General features: G+C 39.5%; 1 protein-coding gene and 1 long non-coding RNA gene across 4 annotated transcripts in view; one reads left to right on the plus strand and one right to left on the minus strand.

The window, feature by feature from the left end:
• LOC126951730 (uncharacterized) overlaps positions 1-13,346 on the plus strand; it is a 68,859-nt gene that overhangs the window by 24,391 nt on the left and 31,122 nt on the right. The gene's annotated exons all lie outside the window — the stretch shown is intronic.
• The window catches only part of CNTNAP2 (contactin associated protein 2), a 2,243,420-nt gene continuing 2,230,405 nt past the window's right edge, over positions 332-13,346 (minus strand). Inside the window, exons 23-24 of the mRNA XM_050786136.1 lie at positions 12,029-12,109; positions 332-6,021 (exon numbers count right to left, since the gene is read on the minus strand). Of these exons, the coding sequence (XP_050642093.1) occupies positions 5,822-6,021; positions 12,029-12,109 (281 nt within the window). The 3' untranslated portion in view covers positions 332-5,821. The remainder of the gene's footprint in view (positions 6,022-12,028; positions 12,110-13,346) is intronic.

Genomic DNA, 13,346 nt, shown 5'->3' on the forward strand with positions numbered 1-13,346 from the left:
GTTACTCCCTCATTCCAAATAAGCATCAGAATGTATTCTGGAGATAACTGAACTCAAACCACATTTTATCAAGATGTGTGTAAATTAACCTAAGTCAGTGTCCACTAAGCTACTCAAGAAAAACTCCTCTTTTTACAGGGAGGTATTTGTGGCAGACGGTTAACCATGGACATATCCAAATCAGAGCTGTCTTTCAGGAGTGACTATATCTCCACAGCTTGTGGAAAGATGATAGTCTCAGTAGGCTTATATTTCAGTGCTTGGAACTTACTTTTGCTGAAGGTTGAAATTGCTGTTAAGAGAAACAAATGGTTCAAAACAGAAGAATCACTTTTAGGATAATTAAAACTATGTTGAAATTTTTATTTATCAATCTGGTTTCTAATATAATTTTAGTTAAATGAAAGACATTCACAAAGAATATTAGGCATACGTACATAATTTCCTTTTTTCATTCTAGTTTACATGCTGTTGCTTTTAGAGAGTGAAATTTTGTGTTATTTCATAGGGATGGAATCCTATTGGACTTTACAGAAAGAATATTTAGCCCAGCTTTTCACAACGCTAACCTCTGCAGTCACCATGCTCACTGAGAAAATTTTAAAAACTTGACAAAATAAAACTTAGAATCAGTAAATCTAGAACTGTTTCTTTGCCTACTTGAGAGGAACTTCCATATTTTCACAGCCATCTCCAAAAGCAGCAGTTGCTGTAAATTAACTGAGACTTGGAAATGGTGCAGACTGTTTTGGTAGAACTGTTCTTATACCACAATTTTATCTGGAAAATAAACTTGTAAATGCGTGCTGTATATTAATACGTGTGTGCCCATATTTATTTTTATTATCTCCTGCCAGTCTTTGCTCAATGAGAGATAACAAACCAACTTCTCAACGTGATTTCCCCATTTCATTGAATATGAGATTTATATACCACTTATGAAGAAAACTGCTGTGAAAGAAATGTACTTAAAGTTTCCAACATTACCATGCAGATACATGGAGAATAGGCACCGAGCCACTAGGCTACATGAACATGTCACGTTTGTATTTTGTGTTGGCCTATGTATAAGCCAGTCTAGCATATTGGGAAGGCATGTGTAAGAGTAGGTAAGGGAGCTATAAGTTACATTCAGGTGAGAATTTAGGGCTTTCTGCACAAAATATTCTAATTTCTCTGTCCTTTTGCTATGTTGCATCTCCCAGTGTTGACAGGTTAGTCTGCATGATTAATAATTGAGCAGTTGTAGAGCCATGCCAGTAAGTCTCCAATTCCTGAACGTGGCCACATTTGTCTTTTGATGTGACTTTCAACCACAAGCCACAAATCTTCCACTAGGCTCCGTTGACTTAAGCCTTCATATAAGGGTTTCAGGGTATTTTGCAGTCAAGAATCAATGGCACCTTGCAACTGTCTTATGAAGTAGGTAAAACAGCTCCATCTTAAATACGGGACAAAAGTTCGAGGACTTAACCAAGGTCACACAGGGAGGGTCACACCAAGGCAGGGAGAGAGAAAGGGGATGCTGTCAGCTAATTCTCAGGGTCCACTCTTATCAAATCATCATTTAAAAAATGGGGCTGGCTCAGCACGGTGGCTCACACCTGTAATCCCAGCACTTTGCAAGGCCGAGGTGGGCGGATCACTTGAGGTCAGGAGTTTGAGACCACCCCGGCCAACATGGTGAAGCCCGGCCTCTACTAAAAATACAAAAATATTAGCCGGGTGTGATGGCGAGTGCCTGTAATCCCAGCTCTTGGGAGGCTGAGGCAGGAGAATCGCCTGAATGCGGGAGGAGGAGGTGGTTGCTGTGAGCCCAAGATGGCGCCAGTGCACTCCAGCCTGGGCGACGGAGTGTGACTCCGTCTCAAAAGAAAGAAAAGTTGAGGGGGAGGTGGGCAGGGGCCATTGATTCTTAGCTGAAGTCAGCGGCGGATATTGTTACTGTTTGTTTCTCACTGGTTTAGGATCAGGTGGTTCTATTGGGACTAGCAATTTAGGACCTATCTTTGACTGGCTCACTTGAATTAAGTTTAATAATTGCTGCCTTTTTTTGGGAAAATTGCTCAACAGAGTGGTGAAAAGAAAAGGGGGGGTTTCTTTTTTTTTTTTTTTTCCTTTTTGTGGAGAACGGGGTCTCGCTATATTACCCAGGCAGGTCTCGAACTCCTGGGCTCAAGCTATCCTCCCGCCTCTGCCTCCCTGAGAGCTGGGATTACAGGCATGAGCCACCGCGCCCGGCCAAAAGGGGGGGTTTCAAATTCAGTGTTGTTTGGAGGCATGAAACATAAAGGGGCCATTAAAAAGTTTGCTGCGTAAGAGCAGGATATAGTGTGGCAAGGAGAGGAAGAGAGAAAAAAGTAGGATCGAAAAGAACAGATTGCATCATAGAAGGAAAGAAAAGCTTCTTGACGCGACCTGAACACTTGCATGTTCAAGTCCCATAGCTGTGTGCTTGTTCCTGAAGTGCTTCCAGTGGCTTCTGTCTGTGCCCAGCTCTCAGCCTGCATATATGGTGGCTGCTCAGCAGATGTTCAAAAGTAATATTAAGATAGACTCTTTGGCTCATGCCATTGCTTTTTCTTGTGCCTCTGAATTCCTGTTCTTGTTAGTAAAGGATGCTTGTTTGTCAAATGCAGGGCAGTAGGACATTTTCTAGTAAAGGCTGTCTAAATTCTTGTTTTCAGCTCTTTAATGAAAACTTCCACATAACAAGTCTCTTTGAGCAGTTGGTTGAAAGCCACAAGGGGAAATATATTTTTAAATATTAAGAAGGGCCAGGAAATAATTTAACAATAAAACAACTTTTTCAACCTCCTGGACCAGCTTTCTTGAACTCTAGGGAGTCTGCTATTTTGAGAGCTTAGAGTCGCACTAACCTTGCATTCATTCAAAGTCATCTCCTATCTTTCCAAAACATTGATATTTGCTTCATACACAGATGTTTCCTGCACAACCTTAAATCCGCCATTAACTTTCCCTGAAACTTTAGAACAGCCTATTTTGTTGTTGTTGTCTATACATATTATTTAAAGAGGCTACTACCAATATACTTGTGCTTGCTTGATAATGTATTGGAATATAAGATGTCAAGATTGTGTGAGAAGTGAATGACAAAGCAGGATTAGGCACTGAGAGCTTGGGTGGGAATGTCATGGTTATCGAGGCTGCACTGTGTTAGGCTGTCCAGGGAGAGAGTTGGAAGAAAGAGTTAATTCCTTTTCTTCACATAAATATATTATTTACCACTTAAAATGTACTGGATATGGCCTTCATAAGCAGATGTAGGGATTTTTATTAAACTCATAATCCCAAGAAGAGGTCAAGATTTCCAGCATTTATTTGGCACTTAATTACTTAATACTTTATCCACCTTTTGGTTTCCTGTCTGATGGCCATATTGTAACCCTCTTGAAGAGAGAGAGAGAGTATCCTATATGTCTTAATTGATGGTGATATGGGAGAACCACTGATCCCTGCAGTCATTCCAGTGTCCTAGGTTTGAAATTTTGGTGAGAGGATTGGATCTCATTTTTCACCTTTTGCGGGAGGAGAAAGGATGAGAACATTTTAGTAGCAGAAGCTGTTTTGGGTGACTTTAATCCCCTACTCATTTTGGGGAAAAAAGGAAAAGTGTTGACAATGCATAATGAACAGAGCTATCGTGGGAATTGCAAGAAATAATAAATTTCCATCGGGCGTTATTTGGTAAGTACAGGAGTAATACCTGTAAACCAGGTTTAAAAATCAGAAACACTTTTAAAATGTTATGTTTAAAATTTGCGTTCAACAATACATACAGTAACTCCTAATGGTAGTCATCTTGGCTAAATAAAACAGCCTTTGCTTTCAATATTTCATTTGTAAATGTTACATTGTTCTGATATTTAGTGATATTAAATGTTTTTCCACTTTAAATGTATTTTATAGAAGAATGATTAAAACCTTTTAAAATTAAGGGTGTCCATGACAGTGCCTGAGCTCAACCAGCAATGGTAAAAGGGCATCAGGATTCCCTTTTGTTCTGTTACCTTGACTTGCATGGGAATTAACTGGTCCAATGTGTCTTTTGGAATGTGCTGTGTACTGGTGTAATGTGCCACTAGCAACTCTAGGTAATGTTTTCCATTACCCAAGAAACTGACATGCCCCAATAAGTTAGGCATACTGAGAATCTTGAAAAAAAAATGCATTATTCTAACCAACTAGAATTTCCATTTTATTGAGCCGGGCCATCAGAACAATAGCATCTATACCTCTGAAACCTCCTCTTAACCTCTCCCAGGCAAAGAAGGAAAAAGTGATCATATTTAATTCCTCAGAATGGTGGGATCTCAAGATTTTTAAAAAAGTGCTTATTAAGTATAAGAGGCTTGAAATATAATGATCACAAATGGTAGTCTTTCTAGAAATAATTTTTGTATAATCTGTTTAAAAAATAAGATTATTTTTGGATGCATTGTCCCCATTTGTTTACATGAAGTGTATTATTTTTAAATATAATCAATGAGTTATTTGTTACACAACTGGGTCAAGGTTTCAGATTAAACTAAGAGGTGTGACTAACTACACTTGTCCATCGTCTGAGAAGCAACAGGTACCAGGTTTGTGAGGAACTTGAGGTTCAAATGTGTCCATCTCAGAAGATCCCTGAATCACAGCAGTGTGATTGCATGGAAAAACACGTGGAGTAGTTGATTTAAAATATGGCAGTGTTTTCCATATCATCCAGAGTAACAGCCGTAATAACTTTATTGTGTTGCATCCATTTATAGGACACGGTCTATTAGGATTTTATCACAGGGGTGGAAAAACTACCAGAGACTTAAAGCAAAATAAGAAGCGCAACCTAATTTATGCATTCACTAGAAATTATCCATACGTTCGCTACAACTTTAAAAGAAAAAGAGCAAACAAATCATAACATCTGGCTCTAATACCCCATTGAGGCGCTTATACATATATAAATCCAGTATGTTTCAGATAAAACAGGAAAAAATCTTTTGTAACAGCTGGTCACCATGGTATTGCAGCTGATAGTTACAGATATTGAATTGGTCTAAGACTACATATTAGAACAATATTAGCTTGTAGAATTCAATGAAAAACCAACAACCCCAATATAAACTGCCTTCTCTGGTTCTTTAATGCCTCTCTCCAGTTGTGCTGATTGTGTCGTTACACACCAGGTGCCATGCACTCTCTTGCTTCAACTGCTGTTACCAGTCAGGAACCCCAGATGCCAGAGAGCTGGCATAGATTGAACTCTGCTTGAAAACTGGCAAATAATAGGTTCTCTTTGCCCCTTTCTTTTCCAACTTATAGGACATCAAAGGAAATAGTATATGAACACGAACTAGTTACTACAACAGCCCATTAAGGTTGACTAGAAGCAAAAGGAAGAGAATGTTGGGGGCCATATGTAGGTGCATCAGCTTTTCTCAAGAAAAAATACCCATGTTCTAAGGGCTCTTAAAAATGTAGAAAACTTGCCCTGTTACCACGGGTCTTTAGAACACCTCTAAACACACACAAAATAAGACAGATATTACCTACAAACTTCAACCATTGCTTAAACTCTAAAAGCATTTTTTTGTATTATTTTGTTTTGATACAGAAGGGAAAACTCAGCTATAAAGAAATATTAAATTTTTTTTTTTTTTTTTTGTCATCAGTCTCAAGAATATTCCATTGCTTGCCTCCCCCAACTTGTGCTGATATTTTAAGGATGTGCTCAAGAGTATGAAGCAGGGTGCTTTTGTCCCTTTCTCTCCTTCCTAGTAATTCCCTCCTCCCTATCCCATAGCCAAGTAACCACCCCTCAAATGAGCCATTCCTTTTTGCTTTCATCAATGGTCTCTGTGAAATTGGGGTCGTTGTTCATGATGGCGGCGTCTGCGCTCTCTGCCGACTCCGCCCCCTTTGCTTCATTGGTATGGTAGGTGCCCTTGTGGCGGAACATGTACCGGATCAGGAAGACCAGGGTGCAGAGGATAGTGAAAATCACCACAGCAATGACGCCTGGCGGAGAAAGGAGAAGCACGAGAGGTTAGACAGGGCTTGGGTGCCCCTCCAACACTGTCCCCACTTCACTACAGCTCCCTCAGACACAGCCCTCTCCCATATAAAACACAAACTCCAAAACAACAAAGATAACAAAAATGAAGTAAGATTTCTGTTTTTGTCCATGAAGGAGTAACAGGAAAATCAGGAGTAACTTCCCTTCCAGCCAAAAGTAACTGAAATACTGGACACAATCAATGAAATGACAGTCTTCAGACATTAGAAAACGGGCAGAATGGAACCATGATGTCTGAGAACAGAGAAACAAAAAGGAGGAGTCCTACAGTTTTCCTCGTTTTCTGGCTGCCAGCAATTTTTGGACAGCAATGTAGGGAGGGGCAGCACAAGAAAGCACAGTGGTTTCCCTGAATGGAGAGGGGAGATAGAGCGCGTGCGAGAGCTGTGTAGAGAAAGAACCCTAATAATCTGCACGGAGGTGTCTCTGAATTTGTGTCAGAATGACACTAACGTGTGCATGTACAGAATGAAAGTCATAGGCCAGGCAAAAACCAGAGCGCTCAGAGGGCTGGGAGACGTTTATGTTCCAACCAACCACACTGAAGAGACCTCATTGAATAATCAGAGCATTTAATACAGTTATAGAATGGTCATGCTGAAGATGTTTGCTAAAATAGGCCTAGAATAAAGACTACCCTAGATCTGTCCTGAAAAAGCTTTAAAGTACATCTAAATAACTTCAAGCTGCAAAGAAAAATAATTCAGAGAAAAAAAATGTAGGAAAATGTCACTTGACCAGAAGAAACATCAGTCAATTAGAAGGAGATTCAGAAATGACAAGAGCATGGAATGAGCAGACAAGGATAGTACAATAACTATTAGAAATGTGCACAGGGGTTTAAAGGAAAATATGATCAAAATGAGAGGAAAAAATGAAATAGTGGAACTTGTAGAGGTGAAACATACAGTGTCTGAAATGAAAAAAATACTGGATCAGGCCAGGTGTGGTGGCTCACGCCTGTAATCCCAGCACTTTGGGAGGCTGAGGCGGGTGGATTACTTGAGGTCAGGAGTTCAAGACCAGCCTGGCCAACATGGTGAAACCCGGTCTCTTATACTAAAAGTATAAAAATCAGCCAGGTGTGGTGGCAGCTCCTGTAATCCCAGCTACTCAGGAGGCTGAGGCTCGAGAATCGCTTGAATCTGGGAGGCGGAGGCTGCAGTGAGCCAAGATCGTGCCACTGCGCTCCAGCGTGTGTGACAGAGCGGGACTCTGTCTGAAAAGGAAAAAGAAAAAAATACTGGGTGAAATAATACAGACTAGATAAAATAGAAGTAAATATAACTGATCTAAATACTCCAATTAAGAAGTAGAGACAGAGTGGATAAAAAAGATGCCTACTATATGATGTCTACAAGACATGAACTTTAAATACAGGTCAAAAGTAAAAGGGTAGGAAAAGATATGAAAACAATAATCATAAGCAAGCTGGAATAGCTACATTAATATGAGACAAAGGACAAGGTTGTTAGTAGAAATGAAGAACATTTCATAATGGCAAAAGGGTGAATTCATCAAGAAGACATAATGATTCCAAATGTGTATAAACCTAACCTAAGTACAAAATAAATGAAGCAAAAACTGGCGGAACTGGTAGGAGAATTAGACCAATTTGCAATTATAGTTGGAGATTTTAACACTGTTCTGTCGGTAACTGATAGAACAATTGAACAGAAAATCAGCAAAAATTTAAAAGACCCGAACAATACTATTAAACATTACCTAATGATATTAGACCAATCCTAAACATCTTTCTTAAAATACAGGAGGAGAAAACACTACTCAGTTCATTTTATGAGACCAGCATTATCCTGATACTAAAACCAGAAAAACATTACAAGAAAACTGTGGAGCAATATTCTTTTTTTTTTTTTTTGAAGACAGAGTTTCGTTCTTGTTGCCCAGGCTGGAGTGCAATGGCATGATCTGGGCTTACTGCAACCTCAGCCTCCCAGGTTCAAGCAATTCTCCTGTCTCAGCCTCCCAAGTAGCTGGGATTACAGGCGCCCGCCACTACGCCCAGCTAATTTTTGTATTTTTAGTAGAGATGGAGTTTCACTGTGTTGGCCAGGCTGGTCCTGAACTCCTGACCTCAGGTAATCCACCCACCTTGGCCTCCCAAAGTGCTGGGATTATAGGCGTAAGCCACCACGCCCGGCCACAATATTCTTTTAAATAGAATTTTAGTAAATGAAACCCAGCAATATGTAAAAAAGATCATATATTAGGATAATGTTAATCCTAGGAATGCAAGTTTGGTTTAACATTAAAAAATATTTACCACATTAAGCAAATAAGGAGTAAAACAGTATGATCATCTAAATAGATGTGGAAAAAGCATTTGGAAAACTTACAATACCCATTCATCAAACAGCTTTCAGTAAACTATGAGTAGAAGAAACTTTCTCGATCTGATAAAGGACATCTGTTGGAAACCTACAGCCAATATCCTATTTAATAGTGAAAGATCAAACACATTCCCCTAACATAGGGAACAATGCAAAATTGTCAAATCTCAACATTTATTCACTTTTGTACTGAAAATCCTACCCAGTGCAATGAAACAATAAAAGGATATAGACTGGAAAGGAACAAGTAAAAAAATCTCATTATTCTCAGATAACATGCTTGTGTTTAGGTAGACAATTCTAAGGAATATACAAAAAAAGTTATTAGAACTAACAGCAAATTTAGCAAGGTTACAGAATATGAGGCTGATATAAAAGATCAATTATACTTTTATATGCCAGAAAGAAACACTTAGAAAATGAAATTAATAAAATAGTAATTGCACAAATTTAAAAGTTGTTCAAGACTTTGCGTTGAAAACCACAATACGTTGCTGAGAGAAACTGAAGAGACAAATAAATGTATAGATACACCATGTAAGGATAGAAATACTAAGTATCGTTAAGATGTTCATTTATAGGTCTAATACAATCCCAATCTAAATTATAGCCAATTTTTTTGGTAGAAATTTGTAAACTGATTCTAAATTTTATATAGAAATGCAAAAGACATAGAATAGCCAAAATAATTTTGAAAAACAAAAAAAGATTAGAGAACTTATATTGTTTATTTCAACACTTTGTATTAAGGTACAACAGGTCAGGCGCAGTGGCTCACACCTGTAATCCCATCACTTTGGGAGGCCGAGGTGGGCGAATCACAAGGTCAGGAGATCGAGACCATCCTGGCCAACGTGGTGAAACCCCATCTCTACTAAAAATACAAATTAGCTGGACATGGTGGTGCATGCCTGTAAGTCCAGCTACTCGGGAGGCTGAGGTAGGAGAATCGCTTGAATCAGGGAGTTAGAGGTTGTAGTGAGCCAAGATCGTGCCACTGTACTCCAGCCTGGCGACAGAGCGAGACTCCCATCTCAACAAAAAAAGATACAACAATAAAGCAAGCATGGTATTGGGTAAGGAAAGATATATAGACCAACAAAACAAAAAGCCTAGAAAATAGACACACACACACATATGGTCAGTTGCTTTAAAAAAAGTGCCAAGAAAATTCAGTTGAGGAAAAGTATAGTTTTTTTTTGTTTTCAACATATGGTCTTGGAATAACAAGATATTCATTTGGAAAACACTGGCTTTGACTCTTCTCTCACACCATTTATAAACATCACACCATTTATAAACATCAAATCGAGGTGATTAAAGATCTAACGGTAAATGATGAAGCGATACAACTTCTAGAAGAAAGCTGAAAATCTTCAAAACTTTTGGGTAGGCAGACTTTTTAGACAGGACAAATCAACCACGAATTATAAAAAGATTGGGGCCAGGCGCAGTGGCTCACGCCTATAATCCCAGCACTTTGGGAGGCTGAGGCGAGTGGATCACTTGAGGTCAGGAGTTCGAGACCAGCCTGGCCAACATGGTGAAATCCCATCTCTACTAAACCTGAGATCATGCCACTGTACTCCAGACTGGGCAACGGAAAGTGAGACTGTCTCAAAAAAAAAAAAAAAAAAAAAAAAAAGTTAGGGACCTGTTACACTTATAGGTATGTATTATACTTCAATTAAGTTGATTTAAAAAAAAAGCAAAAAACAGTGAGGATTGGGATATTGATGGCAATAGGGATGTCAATATTGATCTACGCATGAGGCTCAACAGCTATTTTAGGAGAGTCAAATTATTATGTAGCTGCCCCTGGTGAGAAGAAAACACTGGAATAGTTTAGATGCTACAGCTTGTTAATTTTCTGATACATTTTTATTTTTAAATTTTAATTGTGCAAATTTATGGGCTACATGAGAACATTTGTTACATGTATACATGCAATAGTGATCAAGTCATAGTATTTAGGGGCTCATCAACCAAGTATAATACATTTTTGTTAGATATAGTCATCCTACCCTGCTAGCAAACCCTGAATTTGTTCCTTTTATCTTACTGTATGTTTGCACCCTGTAACCCACTTCTCTTCATTCTCCTTCCTCCTCCTCCTCAACTTTCTCAGTCTCTCTTATCTGTTTTTCTTTCTACCTCCATGTGTTCAAATCTTTTAACTCCTGTGTATCAGTGAGAACATGCAATATTTGTCTTCTTGTGCCTAGCTTATTTCACTTAAAATAATGATCTCCAGTAATTTTCTGATAATTTGCATTATGATAACTGAAACCAGACTGGCATTTCCCTTTTCTTTTCTTTTCTATGTATTTATTTATTTAGACAGAGTCTTGCTCTGTCGCCCAGGCTGGAGTGCAGTGGCGTGATCTTGGCTCACCGCAAGCTCCGCCTCCTGGATTCACACCATTCTCCTGCCTCAGCCTCCCAAGTAGCTGGAACTACAGGCGCCCACCACCACGCCTGGCTAATTTTTTTTTTTGTATTTAGAGACGGGGTTTCACCATGTTAGCCAGGATGGTCTCGATCCCCTGACCTCGTGATCCACCCACCTCGGTCTCCCAAAGTGCTGGGATTACAGGTGTGAGCCACTGTGCCCAGCCTTCCTTTTCATTTTTTATAGTATGCTATCCTGGACCATTTGGGATGCAAAAGGATGAGACTGAAAAAGATCAGAGGGGATAAAGAAATGTCCTGGCTATGATCACTACTACCTCCTTACATATTTTGAGTCTGTCCAGCTTACCACTACCATTTGTTTTTTACAAGCCGGCATTAAAAAGTAGCCAGGTTAGGCCAGGCGCAATGGCTCATGCCAGTAATCCCAGCACTTTAGGCGGCTGAGGCAGGTGGATAACGAGGTCAGGAGTTCGAGATCAGCCTGGCCAAGATGGTGAAACCCCGTGTCCACTAAAAACACAAAAATTAGCCAGGCGTGGTGGCAGGCACCTATAATCCCAGCTACTAGGGAGGCTAAGGCAGGAGAATTGTTTGAACCCGGAGGCAGAGGTTCCAGTGAGCTGAGATCACGCCACTGCACTCTACCCTAGGTGATAGAGCACGACTCCATCTAAAAAAAAGAAAAAAGTAGCCATGTTACATTTACTATATCTTTCTCTCTTTTTTTTAAAACAGAGTCTTGCTCTGTTGCCCAGGCTGGAGCGCAGTGGTGCAATCTTGGCTCACTGCAACCCCTGCCTCCCAGGTTCAAGAGATTCTCCTGCCTCAGTCTTCCAAGCAGCTGGGATTACAGGTGTGAGCCACCATGCCTGGCTAATTTTTGTATTTTTAGTAGAGATGGAGTTTCGCCATGTTGTCTAGGCTCGTCTAGAACTCCTGACCTCAGGTAATCTGCCCACCTTTGCCTCCCAAAGTGCTGCGATTACATAGGCGTGAGCCACCGTGTCTGGCCACATTTACTATATTTCTGCATATCAGAATTCATAATCTTGTGTACTATTTAAACAACAAAATGAATCATGTAAAAATCTAGAAAACTTTTTCCTAGACTACTATGTTATTGACAATTATTGCTTTCCATAGGTGAGTAGCCCCACATGAGCCTGCTCTACACATCACCTACCTCCAATGATAGCCGAGTTTCTGTTGACTCCATTTCTTATAGCTTGGCCTTGTCCTGGATTATATGGAAAATCCGCACTGGCTGTACAGAAAGAAAGAGTCAAGTGTTAGAGTCAAGTATATTGATCCCAAATAATTTGAAACCTATTTCTCCATACAATTCGTTAACACTTACTGTTTTTCCAAATGAAATCTCCATATCTGATGGACCCTGTCTTGCCATTGTCTCACAAAAGAATCACAACAGCCTCCATCCCTGTACCTGCTGTTTCTGTTTGCACAAGGCCTAGATAAACATGACTTACCACTTGGAGCAATATTAGAGAATCCTAGAACTCCCTGAGCTGGCTCTAGTTCCACAGACAGACGAGTTTATGCATTTGAATATGGTTCTTACGTTTGGTTGAAATCTGCTTCCCATCCACTTTTAACCCCATGCACAACTGGTGGCATTCAGTATATTTGTAGATGAGCTTTTTACAGCTACAGTATTAAAAAGTTTAAAAAGGAATCATTCCTTTAAACTTGTATTTTTCATGGCTGTAGTAAGACCACTGGCACACTTCAGGAGTTTGTAAGGGGGTAATAATTCAAAACAGTTGAGAAGAATATAACTGCCTAGTGAATCTATTTCTTTCCCTATTATAAATAATAAGAATCAATTGTGTTATATTTAGGTATTTCTCTAAGATAAAACAAATTTTAAGCCCGGAAAAGGCAGAATCTATCTTCTGTCATCCATAGGACCTAATCCAGCTTCAGAAACAATTCACATTTGTTGGTCTTCTGTTGGAGAAGTTAAGGTAATAGAAGCAGGTCACCTTAGTCTAAAGCAAGCTCTGGCTACTGGATGGCACCAATTAAATGTAAAAAGAATTTAGAAGTACTTATTTGGTACAATGAAATGTGTACACATTTCAAATAGGCAAATAGGTTTATGTTATGATTCAGGGAGAATGTTGCTACATACTCCATTTTCTAACACTAATATATTCCTGGGCTATGGACTTCCAAGATTATCCAGGATAATGATAAAAAGCAGGTAGAGCCCTTTTTCCTCCTCTCCCCTTGGAAATACGGCAACCAAAAAGGGAGATTCCAGATTCTGTCAACACATGTGATTTAATCCTTTCCCTTTTAGACTTTATATTCTCTTTTTTTTTATGGTGGGGGGAAGCTGCAACCAAAAAGGGAGATTCCAGATTCTGTCAACACATGTGATTTAATCCTTTCTCTTTAGACTTTATATTCTCTTTTTTTTTATGGAGGTGAGAGCTGGGGAAAGGGTCTCACTCTGTCATCCAGGCAGTGGTGTGATC

The sequence above is a fragment of the Macaca thibetana genome, chromosome 3 (assembly GCF_024542745.1).
Source record: "Macaca thibetana thibetana isolate TM-01 chromosome 3, ASM2454274v1, whole genome shotgun sequence".
Classification (NCBI taxonomy): domain Eukaryota; kingdom Metazoa; phylum Chordata; class Mammalia; order Primates; family Cercopithecidae; genus Macaca; species Macaca thibetana.